Raw genomic sequence first — 25775 nt, forward strand, 5'->3', positions numbered from 1 at the left:
ATTTCTGAAAACGACAAAAACCCATCACAATGTATACATAAGGTATGTACATTTATTAGAGGAGAGTGAACCACTAAATTGAAGAAAAGAGTACAGTACACATTGTCAACCTGCCAAAGGACATTTGAGGCACTTAGCATGAGGAAAGATTCAGTGAAGATTTGAACAGCCCGTTGGATTGGAACGCTTTACTGTACATGATGAGTTCAGCATATAAGGGTCGAAACCTAAATATCTATTTTGTGGTCAAGTAGGGCATCATCAACAACAACATCATCATCATCATCTTCCTGACAGTTAGGGGGGAGCAGGGGGAGGCTGAACTGTACAAGATGTCTTAAATGGATTTTTCACTTTAGGTTCATACAAGTGACAAAATAAGCCGATTTAGTAGTGTATCCCGATATAATGAGTGGTTTGTAGTTATCACAGTGGAGAACTTGTGTATACACAGAAATCCCATAAAAATGTTATGATATAATTGCATGGTTCTTTGGCCTGAGAGCAGTGAAAAAAAAGACAAGATGGAGGGAAAAACAGGGCTGTTGTCAGACTGTGCATTTCCATCATATATACAAAAGCAGTCAAACATAAAGCCATCTATAAGAAACTGAAGTAAGACCTGGAGTTCATTTGGTGTTTGCATCCACTTGGTTGGGATCAGTTCAAGCCAGCTGTGAGGGGGGCTGAGTCACAAAATCAAATAAAAGAGAAAGCGGGATGTTAAATCTCAGCCCCTGTTATTTATTCCATCCCCAAACTCAATATTGTTAGAGATCAAAATACAGACACGAGTAAAATTCCAGTTAAAAAAAAAAAATAAAATAAATTAGAATATCCCCTACATAAAGATTGCTATGACAAAACTAAACTTAAAAACTTTTAGTTACTTTACAACCTGTTTTTGTTTTTACCTTACAGTACTGTATATGTAAGCAATATTTTAAATTGTTGCCAAAACAAACTCTTAGTGACAGCAATACCAACCATTTGATGTAGTATTTTGGGATATGAGTCAACTTCAATTCTTGAGACAAAGTTACAACAATGGACCTTGTGATGTTGGACATTTTGCAGGACGATTATTTTTCCCTCATGCACAGGAACTATACAAAAATATCTCAATGGGAACAAAATAAAAGGTTTTGCCCTGTCTAATAGAAGTGACACTGACACAAACTCGTAACACATGGTGGTGTGCACAAAATGTGTAAAGGCTGGCAACACGAAACAACAACAAATTGAGCATAAAGACTGAGACAGTCCGTCTAGGGTGAGTGGGAGGGGTGGTGGGTCAAGCAAACATGGACTTCTAACCATGAGACCGCTGTCTGTGTACCGTGTAAAACCAAAGGTCAACAAGGTTGCATGACTTAACGAAACTACACAAAGTACTTTACATAGTAACTTTAATGTAATTACCCAAATTACGTAGGTTTACGACACATCCCGCATAGTTAATATTTAAACCTTTGAACCCTCTACAAATTGGTTTGAATTCTTTAAAAAAACACGAGAAGGAAGGCAATGAGAGACTTGGTAAGAAATGTTCCACAGATTGCAAGCAATACAGAAATTTAGAAAATTATTTTTAAAAAGCTAGAGAAAATTGTCTGAGGAAAAAAAAGCTAGGTAAAAAAAAAAAATCATATTTACATATTTAAAATTATGTTACAGAATTAGTAGAAGTATTTTAAGCACTTTTTCTAAGGTTTTTTTGGCTTGTTTTTTTTTTAACTTTCTTTTTCATTTTTGTTTGCTTTGTTTACTAATTTTCAGGTTATTTCCATGTACTTAAAAAAAATCTTTCTAATTTTTTGGTCTTCGTCCCATGTTTTTGAAAGAAAGAAAGACAATTTGCTCAGGTTTCAAATGGTTAACCAAGAAATTTTGTTTACAAGTGGTTTTTGCTTTATTTTCACAACGTTAACTGTTATTGACCTGTTTGAAACTGCAACCATTTGTAAAAGACTTTGCATTGGCTTTGGTTTTTTGTTGCCAGCAAATACTTTAACACATTTCATTCTTAACACCACATAACACGTTATCAAGAGGTTGCGCTCATTTCACATTTTTTTTACAAGATCGTGTTGGACATTATAACCTTGCTTTCTGCAGCTGGTTAGGCTAGTTTGATGAAAGAAACAGGTCAACATTTTGTAAAATAAGCTTTATGCTTTCTTTACGTGAGTAAGGGTAGAGGACGGATATGTACAGAGCTTGAGTAAGCATGTGATTAGCCTAGCTTAGCATGAAGACTGAAGGCAGGGTAAAAGGCTAGCCTGGGTTTGTCCAAAGATACAGCGTTCATCAGTAAGCTTTAGAGGTGTCGGAAGGTCTATTTTTGATTTTGGACAGCTTCTGCTTAGCTTCCAGTCTTCATGCTAACCTCCTAACTCCAGCTGCGTACTTAACACAAGCAAATCTTTTCATCTCACTCTCTGGAAAAAAGGGAGTAAACATCCTTCCTAAAATGTTTTACAATTCCTTTATGAAGAGCCTGTGAAAACATCCCATTAAGCAAGTGGAAGTTGAATGCTTGTTTGGTTTCACTGACAAATCACAAATATGAGTGGAATGTAGCTACTAGTCATGCTACATTTTTAGTTTTACAGGAGATAATTTCAGGGAATTCACAAAGTGTGGGGAAAAAAAGCCCTGTTATTGACTGGAGCATTTGATTAAAACGAACATTTAGCGAATGCTGGTGAAAAGGGGCCCCCTGCTGAGGTCACAACTTCAGTAATTGGAGGCTGGCTGTTTAGAACCATTTTGAAAGTATAAAAAACATTAGCATGGCTTGCATTGTTCAGTCATGTTTGCATATAGAACGGAATAAAACATTCATTCCACAGTTCCATCATCATGTAATACAATCATTAAAACCCATGAAGAAAAGCAAAGTTAATGTCCTGTTGCTGTGAAAATAAGTGTCAAATGTTACATTAAAACAAATGTATGTACAAAATACTCCATGTTGCCAGTGAGCAGATTTACAGTACAACATCAATGTAATAACAAGTGGCAGTGAAAGTCCAAACACATGGGTTACGTTTAGGGCTCCTACTACACTTAAAATTACTACAGAGCATAAAAAACAAACATGACAGTCACTTTCAAAACACCTCTGAAATAATTTGATGAAAATAAGAAACTATTTATTGAACCATTAATGGGTTAAAGGTACGTAAATGCCTTCATCTGTGTTTTTTGGGTCTCTGGGTGCTCTTTGTTCAGCAAATTGATGTCAAACATGCCGTTTCACATTTTTTTGTATACCCTCATCTAAATCTGTAAAGTTCAAAATTTGTCTGCCATTTCCATTTTGTACTTTTGGGGGTGATCCAGCAAACCACTCCCATCATAAAAACTATCTGTGTCCTTATTTTAATCTGCATTATGAACATTATCACTGGTCCAATTTCCATTGCTGCTGCGTTCCAAGTGTATAAAAATGAGTTGTTGTTGTGTGGAGGCTGGTGCAGTAACACAGGGCTCGACATTGGCTGCCCAGCCAGCCTTCCATTGGCTTTAAGTGCAAAATTTGTTTCTTAACGTAGGCATTTAATGAGAAATATCTGCAGGAAGTGTTGAGTGACTTGGTAGTAGTAGCTTAACATTTGTTCTATAGATAAAAAAGGGGAAAAGGTCAACAAAAAGCAATTTGAAATATGTTACATTGTCTGAGACTCATTTTAATACCCACTTTTACTTAAGAAATTTCAGAAGTCAATTTATTGATTAGTGTAAGTATTGGTGAGAAAATAGTAATTTTTCAAACAAAAATGCATGACAGTGCCTTTTTCCAGATTTTTAATGGTGATGATGTTCCACTTTCCCCAGTATTATGTAAAAAATAAAATGAATATCTTTGGGTATTGCACTGTCTTTTGGACTAAAAAAGGGCATCTAATGATGCCATATTGATCTTCAGAAAATAGACAATGTTTGCTGTATTCTAATATTTAATACACCAAATTATTGATTTAACAAGAAGATAAATCAAATGAATCTATAATAAAGAATATTGTGAGTTGCAGCCCTTTTAATATCACTAATTGAAGTGGATATGCCAAATCTCACTCTCCAGACCTGTGACAACACTTGACTAACATTTCTGTTGTTTCTGACAGATTTTATTTTTAACTCTCAAAGCCAATATCCTGCACCATGATCTTCTTAAATGAACAACCCACATAAAAATAATCGTAAAGCAAATGAATGGGACCTTAAAAGATTTATCTGTAAACTCGGAAATAAAAAGTGGATTCACAATGAGCACAAGTAAACAGTCTGAGCTGCTGACAGCAAATATATTGTTGCATGGAAACTGCATAGGGTGTAAAATGGGCTGATCTGTATTTCTGAAGTCCTGACAGAGAGCCGTGTTTTACAGGATTTCTCTGCAAAAGTATTTTATAAAACCATCTGTCTCTTTGCAACACCTGTTAAACTTAAGGGATTACCTTGAAAAATCTCCGCTCTCATTATGACAAGCGCATGCTACAGGTTGACAAAATCCTGACACGGAAACTGTAAACTAATCCTGAAGATAGAATAGAGTAAAATTATATACCCTTTCAATTAAAACATACAAAAAAGAACCATTTGGACCAGAACATTTCTTCATCACAAGCGCAAAACAAAGGAATTTGTGTACAAGCTTTAGAGTTAAGCTATACAAATAGTTCCCTGTCCTCATGTGCAGGATAGTAAAAGATATAAAAGTCCCTTAAACTAGGCCTCTGCTGTTTTGAAATTTATGAGCAAAAATGACAAACCAGATCAATATGAAATCACCTGAGTAATTTAATCCAACTCTACATACAACCTTTGCTGATACTGTCCCCTTTCTTTAAGCTTGTGCTCCTACCACAACTCTTAATTACAGTGTACCATTTTCACAGTTCAATTTGACCTGTGCATGCATGATATCAATCATGCTTGCAGTACATAATTTACCAGAATATGCACCTATGAAAAGATAAACTATGATTTACTTAAGATGTATTTACAAGGACAGAAACTGAACAAACGTAGAGTGGAAGGTCATTAAAAAATATACAACTTCAACCATTTGTTCCACCTCTAAAAGGACAGAATATCATCTCATTTTAAGATGATGGAAAATTTTTAGAACAGTTTATTCCAGTCTCTAGTGGCCTCCATGAGGTGCCGCTGACCGTGGCCGATCCAATCTTCTTGGCTGTTGAAGAGTCGACCACAAAACCAGCAGTCAAACACCACAGGCTCTTGTCTACAACCTGATAGAGTTTTCACGACCTCATACTTTTTTTTGCTTTTTTTCTTAAGTTTCATTTTCAGGAGGAACCGCTCTCGGACAGAACTCTGAACTGGCCGGGGTCTTGGATCACCGCTGCGAGATGATGCACCTTTGGTCGAGGAATTCTTCCAGAGAGCACCAAGCTCAGAGAGAGCTTGGATTGTTTTCTGAGACAGAGAGACCTTTGAGACAGCACCTTTGTGTCTGTTAACTACCTTCATGATATTGGCCACTTCGGGAATGTCAGCATCTGGATGATTGAGCACCACTACAGGTTGGTACCTACGAGGGCATTTGACCTGCTGTAGAGAACTGAATGGGGCAAGCCTTAATGTCCTTTCAACTTCTTTGGCTACAGGCTTCCATAACACAGTAGTCTCTTTCTCAGTCAGTACTTTATTTGACAGTCTTCTAGCTTTATGCACCGTGGTTGGCAGCTCATCAAACAACGGTTTCCTGCGCCTTTTCCTTTGGCTTGGAGGCCGAATTGGCCTTGGGGCTAGGATAGGTTTCTCTGCTTCACACAGCTGGACCTTTACATTCATCTGAGAGGGTGAAATGCAAGATTCAATGACATCTTTCTGTGCTGTATTTTGGATGGTGATGAATTTCTTTACTCCATTTGAGGCATTTGGATTTGTTTTGTTTGATGACACCAGAAAACACTGGGTCTGAGGTCTGGTGGCCAAAAACAAAGGCTGGCTGCTTGAGGTGGAGGCTCCACTTGTAAGAAGGCTACCAGTTGGAGTGACTATTTTAAATATGACTTTGTTTGCAGTACTTTCACTGGTTTGGCTACACTGAGTTCCAGTCTTTGCCTCTTGATTGTTCAATAGTAAGCGAGACTTGGGTGGAGAAATGTATCGGAGCAAAAATGCCTGGCGACCAGACTGCAGACTGTTGGGTTTGTCTGCAGAGCTCACAGGCATGGCCACAACTGGCCGTGAGCTGAGTGGGAGTTGTGTACTTGCCAGTCTAAGGCCAGGAACACTGGGGTTCTGAACAAATGGAACAGACCTCTGCACCAAGTAGCAAGTTGGCTGTGCCTTTGCCGTTTTGTCTGTAGGTGTGTTATGTGGTGTGCTTGAAAGGAGTACGGGACCCTTAAATCCTGGGCTGTTGATAAGGTAGTGATTTGAGGAGGTGCTAACACCCGGTTGAACAGCAGAGAGGAGTGTTTTCCCTTTTTCAGCAGTTCTTGAAACTGGTGCTGTTACACCTATCCTCCTGCTGTCACCTATCCTCCTGCTGTTTGGAGTGAGGGTTACTCCAGTAGGGTTACTTGATCTTTCTGACCCTGGCTTCATATAAGATACATTGATCTGGGGATTTGTAGAATTGGTTATTAGTTTGAAACCTGGAGAGGCCTTGACGTGCATCGGCATGGCAAATCGATTTTCAGAAGTTCTCAGAAGCACTGACTGCTTTCCCTCTGGCAAATGCAGAATTCGTAAAGTTGTTTTTGTTTGTTTCAATGAATCATTACTTGCACTTGAAGACTCAACTCTTTCCTTATTAAGTTGTTGGGTAATGATTGCATCTGAATGTTCCTCCACAAAACTGCCCGAGAGAGTTGAATGACTCTTTGTTTCAGATTGTTTGTTAGATATAGGAATGCTATCCTCCTCAATTTTGATAATATTGAAGTCTTGGAGCACTGAATCAGGATTTTCATCCTCAGTGGCAGGATCGTCAACACTATTGATGCATCCATCAACCTCAATGTCAGTATCTGACAGCTTTTCTTGAGTTGAGTCTTCTCCATTACCACTTTCTGTGAATGGTTCTGGAGACTCTGCCAATGTCAAGCTAAACTGTGATGACTCACAATTACTGTCTTTGTCTGCCGAATGTTCAGACATATTGTCAAAGTTTTGGGTAGTGTTAGGTGTGCCAAATGTTTCTTTGGAATAATTGTGAAAAGTAAATACACCTTGAATTGGTGAATTTTGTCTGCAATTTTCTGAGCCCATGGCACTTTCTCTGCAGCTAACTGAAGTGGGTGGGGATGACTCTGATGGAGATACTGGATAAGTTGAAAGCCTCTTAAAATGCTGGCTGTTTTTCTGGTTAGTCTCAGTTCTAACCCTATCAGTCTTTACAGGAGTGCACTGAAAATCTTGGTCATCGTCTTCTTTAGTGTTAGAGGAGGAGTTCCCTTTGTGTTCATCAATGAGTTTGCCTGCTTCTTCTTCAGTCATTAATAATTCATCTGCAGCCCCACAGTTTTCAATAGTATCTTTACAGAATTGTTTGGAAAGCAATGTTTCCCGAGCAACTTTTGAAGGTGAAGATAAACCAGTGAGCGTACTAGCAGTATTACTGATTTGAGAACCACCATGGGGGGTTGAATCGGGGTTAAATATTACAGAAACTGAGTTGTTAAACTTACTTTTATCTAAACAGGTTGTTTGACTTGGGTGATCAGACTCATTAGTTAAGGGATATAACGTGTCTGCACAAGTTGAAGACCTACTTAGTAAAGGATTAGTTTGTCCCCCAATATCATCTCTTGGTGGGGTGGAATCAAGGTTGCAAACAGAGGTTTCTTCCTCCTCAATCTTTACTTTTACTGCCATTATATCATCTTGATCCACCTGTATGCATGATCCACTTCTTGGTGAAAGAGCAAAGCAATGTGATGTTGAGTTCTTGCCATCAGAGCATTCCCCATTCTCATTAGAGACCCTGCTTTTACACAACACAGGATTTGGTGGCGAGGAGCCCACATCTTCGACCACAGAATGATTCTGAGCAGATGACTCTTGCTTTGCTGTTGGTATTACTTTGAGAACTAGATGTTTTTTGCCGTCAACCATCTTGAAACCCATCACTTTGGTTGTACAGTTGGGGGGAAGAGAGATTTTGTTCTTAACCATCAGAACGGTCAGACCATTAGGATTGGTGTGACTTGCAGCATCAGAACTTGCAGAGTTGTCACATTCCTGTAACATTACTGGCAATGACTGCTCTGTATTTTGAGAGCCTTTACTCCAATTTTTATTGTCTTTTTTTGCTACAGTCCCATCCACAAAGTGGTGGGCATCCTCAAGGCATATCTCTGGTTTGATTAGCCTGCCATTTTGGTTTGGTAAACTCCCAGAAAGACAGTTCAGTTTGGATATCCTTTGAGCCTCCTGTGCTTCAGCACTCTTTTTCAGCAAAAGTTTTAAGGTTGCAGATGCTGAATTCCCACTGTCTTCTATAGTTTTCCACCTTCTCTCAGCCTCCTCTTTGTGAACAGCTGCCGTGTGTTTTTTAAGATTCTCGCTTCTTGTTGCACCGTATCCACAGAGCTGACAATTGAAGGGGAATGTATCTGAATGAGCTTTCATGTGCTTCTGGTGATCCTCTTCATTCAAGCTGATATGTCTGCATTTTGAACACTTCCAAGGACTCTCATTGTGATGATGGATGTGCTGGACGAATGTACCTGCATCCACAGTTGTAAACTCACACCAGTCACAGTTAAACTGTCCATTTAGACTGTGACACATGATGTAGTGTCTGGTAAGCAAAAGCAGAGAGTACTGAACATCGTTGTCACAGAGCTCACATGTAACCAGGGTATTCCTGTGTTCAATTCGATGGCGTTGAAGAGCAGGGAACTCATTTGTGACAAAACCGCACAAGTCACAAGGGTATGTAGGAAGGGTTCCTTTATGGGCGGCTCGAAAATGTTTAAGGAGATCATTGGGGCTATATGTGGAATCATCTTTACACACCGAGCATCCAAAACTTAATATCTTTCCAGAGAAAACAGCCCCCTGCTGATTTTTACAATGGGCCTTATTGAGTTTTTCTTTCTTGGTGGAGCTCCCATGTTCCTTGATGGAAGATTCTTCTGCATTATTGAAGAGTGACCCATCTGCCACTTCTCTGAAATGCTTATACACAAAGTCTTTTACCTTTTCTTTTTCATCCCCTATAACTGAAATGTTGCAGTTTTTGGCAGAATCATGAGGTACTGTGAGGTCTTCTTCCATAGTTCTAAATCTGTAGATATCTGTAAGAGAAGGACACAAATGTGTTTTTCATTAGTACAAGAAGCAGGATATCACACACAAAATGCACTTAACATGTCTGTAGAGTAGAAAAAACACATTGTGTTTTGTATGTATTAAGCTGTGTTTCCACCAAGCAGGTTGGTTCAGTTCAATTCAGTTTGGTAGGTATTTTTTGTGTTTTGATTGTGAAAAGTTGATGCCAATAGAACCATTCCTCACTGTCCCCATTTTTTGTCACCTGTCTGTTTGGGGTACTTTACACACTGATCTGAACAAAAAGGTGGAGCTAGAAACACTGTAGTTGATTGATTGGTCAGTAGAAACATTAATAAACTATAACTATAAAAATGAAAGGATGTTTGCAGCCTCTATCAGCATCTCACTGGGCCGATTGACAGCAACTTTTAAGGTTTAACGTTCACATGTAGTGTTACTTGATGATAATTCCAGCTCTTTTTATTGTCTCTCTTGAATGACAAACTTTTAGCAATGAGAGGATGTTAAAGAATTTCAAAAATGTATATTTATTGTGGCCGGATTAAGTGAACTGCATATATTCTACTTCTCACTTGGTGAAATGTCATTCTGGTGCGCTCTGGCAGCAATAAACCCCTACTCTTGCCTGACAAGGAGTCGCTTCACAAACCCGCTATTTAAAATATCCCATTGAGAGAGACTCTCATTCCAGCCTGCTCTTTTTTGTTCTGGAAAATGTTGCTGAGTAGCCCTGTTCTGTGTACGATAAATGGAGTGCAGTCTTCACTCTGTATAACTGGTAAACATGGAAATACAGCGAGTGAAGCTGGAATGAGCAAGGAGGGACAACAATCCCACCCACATATAAGAGAACTGACTGCAGTGTAAACACTACACAGATCTTGGGTCAAGTTTACGTTCATAAGTGTTAGTTTTGGTTCCAAAGGTACTACACCGAAAGTTTTTGATGGAAATATGGCTTCACAGTACACCTACCCAAACATGCATGATAATCCAAAAGATATTTGGTGATAACATTGATCATGATTTCATTCCTACTTAAACATACCACAAAGGTTTTGACATTGGACATGGACCTCTCCTAAGATTATAACAAATTAATACACTTTTATAAAATAAACATCAACATTAAGAAAAAACAGAATGTGCTATTTAGGAGATCAAATACTTGACGCCTTTATTTAATGAGTGTGACCCATTTTTCTGCCATAATTAACTAATTTGCTCATGATGTGAAATACAGCAAGACCTGAGTGGCTTACACCTCCACTTAATATTGCACTGGGGGGAACCATGAATACCACAAAAAAGAAAAAAAAAAATATAAACCACAATCTAAAAAGCACATTTCACATTTACCAACTCATGGGCTTTAATTTGAGGGACCTGAAAAATAATGGAAAAGTCAGTGTTCCCAAAACTTCTTATAAAATTCAAGAATTTTTTATGCACTTTCAAGGCTCAGTTCCCTGAAATTTGAGAACCTCACCCGGCACAGTTTGAGACACAAACCAAGCTAAATTATAGGTATCCCACTGAGAATTTTCATGATGACAAGTAGGAGGCTTTACAGGAGCTCACAATTAAAAAAAAAAGAAAGTATCTCTCTGTACTTTCAACATTAACTGAAGCGTAACTGTGTCTAAGTACTGTGATCCACAGATAATACATGCTCTGGTGCACAGAATTGCAACGAGTGATGCATTTTGATCAACAACACAATAATTATCAGCAACACAGAATCCTGACAAATCAACTGCAGGCAGTTTTTCCAAACTCAGATCATCCTCCAGCCTGTTGCACCGATAAACATCTGACCAGATGTGATCATCAGCGGCAGCAGCACAACACTGGTTTATATTAACATGTGCATCAGTGATGCTGCCATTCAAACAGACTGTTTAACCTGTGTAGTATACTTTTGAGTCATCAACTGTGCATGGTGCAAGGAGAATACAGATAAACCAAAACACTTTGGCACTCATTTACGACAGACAGCTGTTGTGTTTGTGCTGCTTGACATGTAAACCAATCTGTGTTTTGGAGTAAGTTCAACACTAAATATTGAGCAGAGAAATGAGCTTTCCTTTATTTTTTGGAGGCAATTCATTACTAATTAAATAGGGGTTGGGCACAAATTTCCACATTATATTTATTGGGGGCCTGACAGTCCATCCCACACAACAATAATGTGCTTGGTAGAGGTTTTTTTTCACGACTGGAGATTACAACATGGGTAAGAAATCCCATTTCTGCCCCCTTTCTAGTAAATGACACATTCATTTCTTTATTCTCAAAATCACTGAAGATTAAATTCTAACATTTAAAAAATGGGTCAAAATTGGGTTGTAATACAGAGAAGGCAGAGGGGAAACTTCAAGTGTGCACCAATTAGGACTTAAGTTAAATTTAATATTAAAATAGCATTGAATCTCTTACCCATGAGTTAAACTATGCTAAATAGTTTACAGTTTTATAGTTTATAAACACTAAATGTGTTTTCCTTCCCTTTGCATATATATATATATGTATATATATATACACACACACGTATAAAGGTATGTATATATGCATGTATGTATAAATGTAAAGAACCCACTCTTCCCCCACTAATGACCCTCACATTTAGAGGAAAACACTGTAGCTCACCAAAAAAGCCAAAATAAGATAAAGTATGATACTGAGAGACATTTAGTCAAAACAGAATGGCTCTTGTTTGCATACTAGTGTTTTCAGTGGAGACAGAAATGACACACATAGCTTGGCAAGTATGCTGCCTGGTCACTGAAAGCTCAGAGTGGTTAAAGGAAACAAATCCCACCAATCAGATTACTCAAGTCTCTCCTCCCTACTTGCATGCAAATTAACTTCTTACAGAATTGTTCTTGCTCTCATACTAAGCTTTTCAAAAGAAAAGTCTGGACACTGCATATGCATTTGCCTTGATAAATGCCTCCAGCTTCCCATGACACTACATTGACAGCTTATTACTGCGTCTCTGACCTTCACCACAATCTCTGTCCTTTATTTTGAGCTGGTAACTTTGCAGTAAACGTGCTCAGCTACAGCTGAAAGATAGATGTTACACTTTCTGTCTTGATTAATGAAAAAGAGCATTAAAAGTTATAAGAAATATATGTAGAAATAAAGAAAACCGTGACTATGAAGAACCACCATGATATACAAGGGGATGTTTAAAGGAATACTTCACTCATAATATCATTTGTTGATCAGTTAATAAATCATGTTTTTTTACAAAGACCTTAGAATTTTAAACACTGCCGTATACATGTAAGGGCAAGCACATGTTTGAATTCTGCTCTTTGGTTCAAACATATACATTTGCCCAGGTGCTACTCATCCATGCTTGAGACTGTCTATGTCAAAGCGTTTTAGATGATAAAATAGTTTTACAGTTTTAGTGATAATGCATGAGTGTACAACTGGATGTGATCCGTAGCAGCAAGATGGCAGTTTGCTCTGATTACCTGCGGCTTATATTCTGATATTACCGATATTTGTTTTATTCCAAAAACAAGCATGGACCAACTAGATGTAGGAGACTTATTGCTTCAAAGACGCCATCCACTCTGTCCAAGCTGTAGAATATGAGAACCACTGATGTCTTCATGGTTCGGACTTCAGGTCAAGATTGGTAATTTTTGGTTCTAGCTGGAACTTTAAACCTAGATCTTAAACAACTTGTCTTTGGCCAAAATGCTTCACATGATAAAAAAAAAAAATTAGGTACACTAGTGGGCAAAGTGCAAACGGGCAACCACATTGAGACGCATCAACACCTTGGAAGCGCACATGTAAAAATAAGGCTGGGTAAAAAAAAGTGATTCATCAGTGCATTGCAGTATGTTTTTTGCCAATTCAATATTGATTCATAAATAAATAAATCCTGAAATCGATTATTTCCGTTGTAATGACGCCGCACTCCTGTGGGGCAGTGTGAGTGCCGCTGGAGTGTGATTGACATTGTTCAGAGGCCCCTCTTGACCCCCAAACAACGTCTGTTTATTCATTAAAATGGCAACAGTGGTGCGAGGTAGCGGTGTGTTAAAATCAGCGCAGACAACATTAAAAGCCAACGTTTGGATACACGAAGTTGATAGTAGTTACGTGGTGTGTGAGCCTTGTGAGTCAGTGTTTAAACACTGCAACAATACGACGAACCTACCTAACCATTTGAGCCGACACCACCCAGATGTTTTGGAACCTGTTGCTAATGCTAAAGCTGTGGATCACACACAAATGCAGGTTGACAAATCCTGCTTAAATGTTTATTACTTTTATTAAGTTCAGCTCAGGCAAAAATGTGCACTTTTCTGTACTTTAATTTATTTTAGTTTTAATTTTTATTTAATAAAGAATACCGTAATGGTAAAATAAGTTTTGGTGTCAGTTTGTTTTAAATCAATACAAATAATGCACGCTTTATTGAACACATATCAGAAGGTATTCAAATGAATTATCTGGGTATTTCTGACATCAACAACATAACTGAATCTATATCAAAGCAACTGGATCAATATCGAATCCAATCGAAATCGAATCGTGACCCAAAGAATCGAAATTGAATTGAATTGTGAGGTTCTTGACAATACCCAGCCCTATGTAAAAACAGCAGAAAGCGCCTGGTGCATGGCTGTGTGCGCATACTGCATGCACATGACCAAAAATGACATTGACCAGCGGTGTGACTCCATGCCTAGAGCTGGAAAGTTGAAAATATTGACTTTAAGTGCGCCCAAAAACTGCCAGAAGGCGATGTTTCAATGGCAACGGGTCTAGATGGTCCTTAGGAGCGATACATCCTCTCCTGGTTGATTACCTCACATCACCCTCAGGAGTTTTTGTCTCTCAGTTTAACTTTCATTCACATAACAACAATAATTTCATTACTCCTGATAATTTGAAACAATAAACTGGCTACTCAGTTTATTAGGCTGCTTAAACTAACCCAGTCTATGTTCAGTGGTTCTTCAAACTGCTACAGAAGTGAGTATGTTACTGTATGATCATTTATAGTTAGTGGTGCTTGTGATCTATACTGCGTTATACAAAGAGCTGTTTTTGTCATTCAGCCTTACCTATTCTACCATTATGTGTATGCTGTAATTTAGACTTGATTAGACGTGATTGATTTGCATAAACAAAACTAAAATTCATATAACTCCACCAAAAGGCTCTAAGAGATCATAATGAATTGTTAAGTGCTATGACACAACCACAATGTCTTCTGTTCTACATATGTTTTAGGGTCACTTTGACAAAATTAGAAAAAAACAACAACATTCTAAATATATCTTGTGTTATCTGGCCAAAGAGGTGTTGAGATATTCCGCTTTTGATGTTTCCACCCAAATAAAAAAGAAATCCAAAAACAAAGACACTACTCTGGATAATCCATAGAACGTATCACCCCCCCCCCACCCCCCCGCGAGCCCCATTGTGTGCAAGGTGTCAGCAGATATCTAAAACTGCTTTCACAGAACCACCAAAACTATCGACAAGGCTAGATACTACTACTATTCTTGTATAAAATTTAAATAAGCTCCAAACACCACCCAATTGAGCCAGTTACTTAAAACACATTTTTTTTGACAATTTCAAAACCCACACTTAACTTATAGCTTTAATGCTGCAGTATGAATATGTGGTAAAAATACATTTAATAAGCAGTTATTACCTGGACTCCTTTAGGACAAACTCAAACATTAATGCATGTCGTGTCTGCAGAAGAGCTTGTAGTGTGGCCACGGCACCTGTAAGACAGAAGCAGAAAATTACTTCTTTCAGTTTTTAAATAACTTTCTGCTGTTTCACACATAATTCTCATTTCAGAGGACAGCTACTTAAAGGCATTTTCTGGTTTATGTGGGGATTTGATGATTTACTTACGGATCAGCCACTACAGTGGAGCTGGACGCATCATGCTGCACACTGCCACCCACTGGCCAGGTGGTTTAAATACATCACAAATCTCTCAAAACCAAGATGGCCGACACAATTAAGAAATGTTGTGCAGCTAAGGATTATTTTTCTAGTCCTTTTGTAACAGGAGAGCATTGCAGATATATAATATTAGGTACCATCAAATAACATCTGAGGAGTGTTAAAGTTGTTAAAATGTCCAAGTATTGACTTTATGTCATGAGGAAATAACAACTAATCATCTGTGCACTAAACTGGACACCATGCATAACTGGCTATATTTCAATTACAATTAATATTATTCCTGAAACTTTGCTGCTCTAGAAAATTCTTAATCTGAAGGGACTTTTTTTTTTGGCTTTCAAACAATTGATATATGTTATCAGAATGGTACTAACAGTTTTTGTAACAAAAACATTATTCTTAAAAAATGTTGGCTGAAAAATTATGAATAGCTCAGCAGGGGAGGTAGATGTGTGTGTGTGTGTGTGTGTGTGTGTGTGTGTGTGTGTGGTTCTGAGAAGTACAGAGGAAGGAGCTGAATGAGGGAGGGGAGCACAGTTAAAAACTCTAAGCATGCTGTCTACCTGAGTGACATGTGAACAATGTCACATGTGTTTACAGAAATTGAACCTCTAATTTTTTTCATGCTTAAAGAGTAAAAAAATACTCTTGACTGAGGCTGTCATGATTCATGTTTGAGTTAACTGTGTGCAATTAAAATATGGAAATACTGCAGGAGCATATCGTTCAACAAAGAAAAAAAAGAGCGAATAACCCCTCAGTTTGACACACTTCTCCTATCAACAGAAACTCAACACTGGCTCTGCTGAACACCATGACATGTGACATAAAGTCCACCTACACATTACTAAATAGACAAGTGATTTAGGATTTTGGTGACATGTTTCACCTTTACATATTTCCATCCAAGTTGTGCTCCAGATTTGACTGCAGACTGCATGTGCACAGACAATGTATTTTTGTTTTGTAATCAAAACAACATTTTCAAATCCTAAAACTCACATTTTAAAAGGCTTGCTTATTCCATGTAACCACTGTTGTTGAATGTTTATTTTTAGCTTTTTTTTTTACCATGTATCGTCCGTATACTTTGTCTGGTGACATATGTCTAATTGTTGTTGTTTTTAGAAGGTAACCTCGAGTGTCCTGAAAGGTGCCCATTAATAAAATTAATAATCATTATTATTATTAAATTTAGACAAAAAATTGACGGCCGGATATTGGCTGTTAAAACATCTCATAAACATGATATAAAGGAAACATGTGGAGCCTTTGAGCATTAATAGTAGCCTTTTATGAAAGAGACTGTCTGTTGTTGCATTATTTTCATGTGGGTGACACAATACACACTCTTTTTCTCACTCTTTTGCACTATTCCACTGATCCACAGGTGGCAGTCACAGCCGAGACACTCAGCATCGTGTGAGCAAACACAAGGAAGATGAAGAAGAATGCAAGCTAGTAGACATGCATGTAAACAATGCAGGATTTCATAAACGATTAAAATTGCCTTTGCTAATATTTATTGAGGAAGGAAATGAATTCAACATGCTTGTTAGGGCTCAAAGAGACACATGATTCATTGTGGTGAGTAACACTACATGGAAACATAACCTCTGTTTGTTCACAAGTACACCTCAAAGGGCCTCTTTAAATTTCACAGAATTATCTGACCACAACTGTGGCTGGGAAGTGAGTGAAACAGCATTAAGTATTTAATATATAATCATCTAAAAATAACCTGCCTACATGTTTTATTTTATTGTCTTGTTAGGAAAAATATTTAACAATATTTATATGATTTAAGACTATTGTTTTTCAATGCAGAAACAATGTTTATTGTTCCTGTTTTGTGTAAAAAGAAAAGAGGGGAACAACACTTGTAATGCTGTAATGTTGTCATTTGTTGATCCCTAAAATATCAATTAAAAAAAAATAAAAAATAATAACCTACCAGAATATTCATAACAATGGATTAACTGTCCATTTCAATTCTACTAAGAAATAACATCTGCCGAATTCCTCATCTCCAATATCAGGGTCAACTGCTTCTCTCTCTTTGGAACCAATATTTTATATCTCCACATATTTTTAACATTGCACACAAACATTTTAATGCTATATCTTATAATTTTCAAGCTAAATGCTTTATTTATTTTATAATTTTCTCAATCAGCAACAGTAATGAGTCCATCCTCACTTGCAGGCCTTGCTGATTCAAAGGTGCAGTCTTTTTCCATAAGTGTTTAGCTTTTTTGTCTGCATGTGTTTGTGCTGTGTATATAAAGATACATTAATAAGTTATTTTAAAATGTTAAAGTTCTTGAATGGCTTTGCTCTGTTAACAAGATCAGTTTAGTCTCCTCTGCATCAATTATATTTCTTACCACAGAATAGGGTTGCAACAGCATGGGATTTTTACTATATGATAACCACCTCAGAAAGTACCATAGCCTGAGGGTATGACTGTATTGGGTATTACAAAAATAATTATTATAATATTAGTTACAAGGACAAGAATGAAAACAAAAAGGTTTGCGTGTTGAACAAACACATTTTAAACAACTGAAACTTGAAAACATTTTTTAAATATAAGTATTTATAAAAATTATCACTTTGGAAAAAAACTAAAACAAAGGCAAGATTCTCCATTGTTTGCAATGTTTGTTTGTTTTTTCAATACCGTATATAAGCAAATGTATACAGTGTGATAGCCATACATTTTCATACCATACCTTGAAACAAGTATACCACTGCAAACCTACTGCAGCAGTATTAGAGCATAAATAGGAATACAGCTTGTTCAAGATCATTTTTACAAGTGAGAAATGCTGGATGGTTGCAACTAAGGATGACAGAGAAAAGTTCAAGCAGCGTGCACATCCAAAAGTGATAAAAACTAGGTGCTGGACCAAGCAAAACTAGATATGAAAGAATAAACAAAGTCTGCACACTAGTGCATGCTCCCATGAAAATGTATTCGATTACCTCCACATGTGTGATGTTTCAGGCATTAGCCCTTCCTCGGACAACAAGGATGATAACAATTAATCGTTGATCGATTAATCAGTCATAAAGAATTTAATTGAACATGTGAAAATGATGAAATGCTGTCAACACATATGCAATGTGTTACTGTAGGCTTTGACTGAGGGTAGAATGCATTTGGTTTTGTTTAAAATAAACAATGCTTTTATGTTTGTTAGTTTTTCAAATTACGATTAATGGATCATTTATTTTACTGATTAATTGATACAGGGAAGTGCTTAAAATGTGCACTCTTAGCTGCAGCAGCCTGAAAACTGAACCAATGCTTTAAGCATTGTTGTAATGTAACAAAGTAATAATGCTTTGTTACAATGCTTAACTACTTTTTGGGGAGTATTTGTACTTTACTTGAGATTTTATATTTCTGTCAAGCTTCACGTTTACTCCACTACATTTCATAATTAAGATATTTTTACTCAACTACATTTCCCCTAGGCATTGTAGCTACTTACTACAAAATCAGACAGGAAGGGAGGAAGGGACAGACAGATGCCTGAAGGAATGAGAAGGAAGGAAAAACTGGGTATTGTTCCTGAAATCCTTTAAGTTGCAAAAAAAAAAAGACCTTGTTTTATCTTGAAGTGTGATGTGCTCTCCATTTTTAAGGTGGTGTATGTAAGAAAAGAAGTAAACATTGTAATTCTTCAAAGTCTGACTGCTTGTTCTTTTATTAACAACATATATTTTTTAACTTTTCCTAATATGTTAGTACATTTAATATAACAGAATAAGTTCGAATACTTATGTATAGTAAACATCAGTAGTTTCAGACTTTTGCTCAATTAACATACTCATAGGTTATTTTCTGTTAACATATCTGAGCTTTACTCAAGTGTAGCTTCCAGGTACTTCATCCATTACTGCCTTTAGGGTTTAATGACGGCACTAATTTGTTAAAAGTGGGGCTGAAATGATAAATTGCAATGTCAACTGACAATTAATAAGCAACTGATCAGATTAATGATATTCAGTATTTTCTAGAAAGCATTTCTGAGCTAAATCTTCTCAGTTGTGCAGATTGGTTTTTAATGTGATAACTTAAGCACACTACAATCACCAGGGAACTCCAGGAGAAACTCACTTCTATCAGACTGTCAGACTCAGAATGTTAAGTTTTGTATGGATCACAATCGATGCGGCAGTACCAGAGATATTAGTCTTTTTTATTCCTCTTCCTTGTCAAAACTGTACCTACACTATCCCACAATGCAACTGACTGCTGAAAGACTGATTCAAGATTCTGGTGTATTATACAAGCGGCAGGTAACATAGAGCCTGTAGCCTGCAGCAGAGATGAAAAGCTACAGTCTCCCTGAGGAGGAGCTCCCTCTGGAGACACTACAGGCTTTATACTACTTTTTCCACATATGCAGTAGTACTCCCAAACACCTGGAAACACACTTTGATGTGGAAAAAATGGTGGTGTTTCCCTTTAATATCTTGGTCTTCTGGAGTGTTGCTCAAGCAAAACAAGCCGAGTGATAACATCACATTGTCTTTGGGAAATTAGAACAGTCATTTTTTGACCAAACAATTAAAATATTGTCAATCAGATGAGTTAAATAGCAGTTTCAGAAATATGATATTTGTCGAGCAGTGATTAAACCCTTTGAAACCTGAGCAAATTGGCTTGATTTCTTTCAAAAATGTGGTAAGAAGGCAATAAGCAACAAAAGAAGCAAAGAACTAAAAATTAGTAGGAATTTTATTTTAAAAAGTACAAGAAAATCACCTGAAAACTATTCTTATTGCTATTTTTAAATGTTTTAAAAAAGCAAGGAAATGATTATTCTTTAAGCTAATTTCAAATATGTAACAATGGTAGTTATAACTATAGTTTCCCCCTGGCTTTTCCCCTTTTTTCCCCTAGACATTTTTCCCTAGCTCTCTTAAAATAATTTCAGAAATCTAACACTTTTTCTCAAGTCTTGGAACATTTCTTACCGAGTTGCCATGTTTTACCAATTCGCGTATTTTGGAAAACAAAACACCAATTAGCTCAGGGTTCAAAGGTTGAAGTACTTGTAAAAAAGCATGGTAGCACCAGAAAAATGATGTTGCTCCAGGTTTCAATGGGTTAAGTATGCAGTGTTGTTTTCATATTTTTGAACCCAACAGAATAACTTTCACACCTTTCTTAATGAGCAGGCATAAATTCCATTAAACTGACAATGACAGAGTGACTGGCAGCCTAAAGATAACTATAAATCAACACAAGGAAATGCATTTACATGCAAGATATTTCCTGTGTGTGCCATTGTGTACCAGACACAGAGGCAAGCAGGCCTCAGAGGCTAAATGCAACAGGGTGCTCTCTAAAAATGTAGAGCTCAACTTGCTTCGTTTAGGAGCCATTTTGGCAAATGACAAGAGGCCAGGGTCCAGACACAGTAGCCCTATACATGTTTCTAGGATTTTTGTGAATTTCTAGGATTATGGGACATTTCTAGGATTTTAGGACATTTCAAGGATTATAGGACATTTCTAGATTTTGGAAGTTCCTTTGATTTAAGGACACTTCTTAGATTTTAAGACATTTCCCAGATTTTAGAGCATTTCTTGGATTTCAGGATTTGGGGAAATTTCTGGGATTTTAGAACACTTCTAGCATTTCAGGGTGTTTCTAGGATTTCAGGATGTTTCTAGGATTTTAGGACATTTGGGACTAAGAGAGGATGCAGGGGTTTCCTCCACTGACACTTGTTTTCTTAATAAACAAACTATATTTTGATGCTGTTTTATGCACTCAGGCACATTTTCTTTTCCAAAAATACAAAAACAATTCCCAGTTTAAATCTTTTTTTTTCCGATTGTTGTTATTTAGGGGCGGGGGTGGCATGGCATGGCACCTGACAACCTGTTGGGGGCCAGCTTTGGCCTGTGAGCCTTATGTTGAATATGGCAGAGTGTTAATTACAGGTAATATCACTTCAATTTAACACTGCACTCATTAAATAGTAATGTATAAGCCTTCAACTCCATATGTCTCAGTCAGCTGTCAACCTTGTGGATATGAGGAAGCCATGTTGGAGGAAAAAAATGGCTGCCACGATTTTATGACTTATCTGCACCAGCTACTTCAGTCTGTGGAAAGGTGATTTCTGCCATAAATGTCTTCACATAACACTTTGGCTTACTGAAATCATTTATGAAATGCTTGACAACATGAAAATTACACTATCCAAATGAAAACTAACTATACAGATAGTTAGCTTTAATCCTTCCAAATACAACTGAATATATGAAAGTAATGTTGAAATGAAACTAAGCAGGAGTTTAGTGCACACCTGGCCCGCGGGCAGGTACTGTGTTGGCCCACACCATCTCGATGGGGTACACCGAAATGAAGCTTGGAGATGAGAGGAAAAGTTGCATCGTCTCATAACTGCACTTCCACTCTTCCTCGGCAGCACAACACGGAGACAAGTACAACGTGTTGCAAAAACGTGAATCTCAGATTTAAGCTCGCTATTCGACATCTTTTTAAAAAATAATTTGTTTACTTCTTCGCGTGACTTGCTCCATGGTCGCTTAAGTTTAGGAAACGCGAGGGAAGGCTGCATCAGTGGGAGAATTAAAGGCTGAACACACACAGCAACAAAGGACTCCACACTGGAAGCTGCCTTATTTTAGTGCACTATGCCAATTTATACACCGATACATGAAAAATATGTAAGCCACTTAAGTTCGCGATAATGTTAGTGTGTGTGGAGTTTAATAAGCAGTTATTTTACACCAAAATAAAGTCCCCACCCACGCGAAGACATTTAAAGTTACAGAAAATGTGTTGTTTCTTACTATGAACTCGATGGAAGTTCAGGCGGCGTCCCGTCAGCGTCCAACATTGTGAAAAAGGAGGTAAAGGTGGAAAAAACACACAGCAGAAACATTTGCCTTCCTCCTCTCCTCTCTATGGATCCACAGCGACGGCGGCCATGACAGTCCATCCGGGTACTGCTGTGCTCTTGACACTCATGGAGAAGCGGATGAATATGTATTGCTTGTCAAACACCAAACTAGTGCCGCGAAGGGCATTTTTGTCGTAGAAAACACAGTTAAAGCAACTTTGACTGAAGTGGAGATATATTCTATTGAACGAGACGCCCATGAGAAGCTGACAGTGTATCGCAGCATGAGCCCTACGTCATTCGTGCCTGTGTGTGTGTGTGTGTGTGTGTGTGTGTGTGTAGGCTACTAGGTGGAAGAAGAAGCAATGAGCAGCAATGGCGGATATACGCCATTTCGTATTGAATCCGTTATATGTTAAATATGCCTTTTTTGGTCCCCGTCAATTAATCATTCACTAGTCAACTCTAAATGTGTAAAAGCTAATTTATCAGCTCTCTCCCCCTGTCTTTGTCTCATACACACTCACGCACACACACACACACACACACACACATACACACGCAAACTTACAATAATGGCGGATGTGAAGCTGACACATTGTTACCTCATCAGCCTACATTGTAACACTGTAGCAGGGTGCACTGACAGGGTTCCACAGCAGCTTTATTAGAACACTTCAGTTGGATGAGCTTGTGCATTTCTCCCTCTTACTCTCTGCCCCTTTTTGTATTTGTTGAGCATTATGTATATTATGACTGCCATTACACATTTGAAGCCAACACTACCACATAGTTTACACTATTTAATTGATTATTAGTGTACATTCATGCATATAACATGTTAGACATAATTCAAGGAAACACTTTGCGTATATATATATATATGTGTGTGTGTGTGTGTGTGTGTGTGTAAGCTTGATAAAACCTACATTTACATTTCGAAAAACACTTCTTACCACAAGCAATGTAGGAAAGGTTATTTTTGAAATGATGAAATAGGTGACAGCTACCATTTTTTGGTTCTAAAAACATTCTGAGAATGTACAGTGCAATGCTTTAGTAATGTTGTCAGTGGCAAGTTCTCTTTTAGTTCTCCTTAAAGTTAGGGTAACATTCTCTATAAACATCAAAAAATCTTAAAAACTCTTTTAGTTAACAGATAAAATCACATTATATTTTCCGAAAAGGTTTGAAAGCTTCGAAAATGTTTTTACTTTGTTGTCATGTAACATTGTGGGAATGTTTTATAAAAGAACATTCTATGATCTCTAACCTCTCAACATCACCAAAACATCCTCAGAATGTTGAAATGATGTAAGCATTTAACCTTATAGGAACACTATTTGAAATGATAAACATCCTTAAAAGGTTCTTTGAAGATTAGATTGAAATGTTTTGCCGTGGAAACATTCTCTGCTATCTAGTGAGTAACTTAAATTTAACTTAATACAGCAGCTTATTATGTTACAAGATAAATGTAATTGTAATCAGTTGCAGTTACAAAAGAAGATATTCAGATGTAACCCCCTTGTAATCACCAACATTTTGATTAGTACTAGTCACTATAACTGATCACAGTTAACTGATTTACATAATTAGATAATAATGTTAACAAATAATACATAATTTAGTTACATGTGACTATCATCACTGACCACAAGGTCCATTTTATAGTCATTCTAGTCTTGATAATGCCACGTAATCTTCATCAGCAGATGGACTTTGTTCAAGTGTTGTGGAATTGCAGATACTAATTTCCAATTGTAAGTTTGGGAACTATAAGGAAATCTGCCACATTGGTTTAAAAGCTGGAAGACAATTAGCATTGTACAATCCCTTGTGCTGATGAAGACCATGTGGTCAGTGGTGTGGTGGACAGTATACTCAGATATACCGAATACTCACTTCTTCTTCTGGCTGTTTACAGTATACCCACCTATCAATCAAAAAGCCACTGAAATATGTAGCAAAGTTCACCTACATCCCTCCTCAGTAACCTATCATCGACCTAGAAGTACACCCACCTCATCCACTACCATTACACCAGTGGTAGCAGTATTTTCTCAATAGCTGTTTCCAAAGTCAAGAAAAAACTTTGAACCTCTAAATATGAATGGTTGGAAACATACTTGCCAGTGGATGACTCATACAGCCTGTAGATGAGTTTAAGGCGTGGCACATATGAAGCAACTTCCACATAATACAGGGATTACGCTGAAATTCTGTTCTGTGTTCCCCAGAACAACTTAAGCAGTACAGGAGTAAGCAGTCCTTTTCTGTTTTCCCACTTCGAGAGATTTAGATGGTTCCTATACATTGTGTTGACACCATACTTGGTATATGATTACCCAAAATACCAGGGACAATGCTTCTGAAAATTCATGCTTATGTTGAATTCTTCAGAACTTTAAGCAGAAGAGAAAAATCGCATTCACACCTGTTGTACTGGGGTAGCGGCATGACTATGCCAGAAATGTGGGAATACTGAGGACTGAAATTCAGGTCCTCCCAATAATACCTCTTTAAAGGAAAATTTGACCAGACACTAACGTCCTTTATAATTATTATTATTATTTGGATTGTCATTTCATGATATTAATACTATTTTAGAGATGTTTTTTTGGTCCACACATACCAAAGATTTGAAACTTTTGCACCTCTCTTCATTGCAGAACATTGTGATCTGTGACCTGTATCACACACTATACATGCAGCGAAAGTTCAACATAGTTTATGATCAGCAACAGCAGTCATTGACTGGAATGCACAGCAAAGATTCCTGTCATGTTGAATTGCTGAGTTGCTGTTGCACACACCTAAGGATCTGAGTCGCCTCAGGAAGAACAGTCTGTTCACTACCTTCCTGTAGAATGTGTCAGTGTTGTGTGCTCAGTCCACTTTTTTTAATTTAAATCGGACCCCAAAGTCCTTGTATATGTCCAACCTATCCATTTCCTCTCGCTGGATGATAAGCAGGAGAGAGCTTCCTCTTCCTCCAGTGCTCCACCACTCGCTCTTTGGTCTTGCTGATTTTGAATTTCAGGTGATTGTTTTGCACTATGCGACAAAGCTCTTTATGAGCCTGTTTGCACCTGGTATTAACATGCATTTTAGTGATCCAAACACAAGTAGACTACGAGACAGATCTACAGAACAACTCCTGTCAGGGCAAAAAAATAGACCAGCCGGTCCCGCACTGATGGCACAGTCCCTCTTGAGGATGCATCAAGATGTACTAGCATTTACACTACGAAAGTGTAAAAATGCAATCCTGACCACTTTGACCATAGGTTTGAGTGATTGGATAACAATGTGTCTTGAGCCTCAATTCCACTGCACGAAAACAAACAACAATAAGAAAGACAACACAACAAAAAACAACAACAACAAAAAAACATGCTAATATCTGCTAACATCTGGCTTTCTAATACAATTGAAATATTTACAATCAGTACTTGGTCAAATGACTCTGTGGCAGACATGAGTATTTATTACTCTGTCATTAAATAATCTCCACCTTAGCAGCTCTAGTTGAATCAAGTAAAGTTAGTTTTATTTATAAAGCCCATTACCACAAAACACAGTTTGCCTCAGAGGGCTTTACAGCATAAGACATCTCTCTGT

General features: G+C 37.5%; 1 protein-coding gene across 1 annotated transcript; it reads right to left on the reverse strand.

Moving 5' to 3' along the window:
* Window positions 1-4297: 4297 nt before the first annotated feature.
* Window positions 4298-22425, reverse strand: si:ch211-214e3.5 (zinc finger protein 518A). Its single transcript, XM_042507734.1, has 3 exons — window positions 22102-22425; window positions 14987-15062; window positions 4298-9290 (listed from the first exon to the last, which is right to left on the reverse strand). Exon 3 carries the CDS (start codon window positions 9268-9270, stop codon window positions 5134-5136), a length of 4137 nt encoding a protein of 1378 aa, XP_042363668.1. The 5' UTR covers window positions 9271-9290; window positions 14987-15062; window positions 22102-22425; the 3' UTR covers window positions 4298-5133.
* Window positions 22426-25775: the final 3350 nt, after the last annotated feature.

This window comes from Plectropomus leopardus, chromosome 19 (genome assembly GCF_008729295.1).
Source record: "Plectropomus leopardus isolate mb chromosome 19, YSFRI_Pleo_2.0, whole genome shotgun sequence".
In the NCBI taxonomy this organism is placed as follows: Eukaryota; Metazoa; Chordata; class Actinopteri; order Perciformes; family Serranidae; genus Plectropomus; species Plectropomus leopardus.

What these genes read in the sequence shown, in the direction of transcription:
- si:ch211-214e3.5 (XM_042507734.1), bottom strand. Translation starts at nt 9,270, where the DNA reads ATGGAAGAAGACCTCACAGTACCTCATGATTCTGCCAAAAACTGCAAC.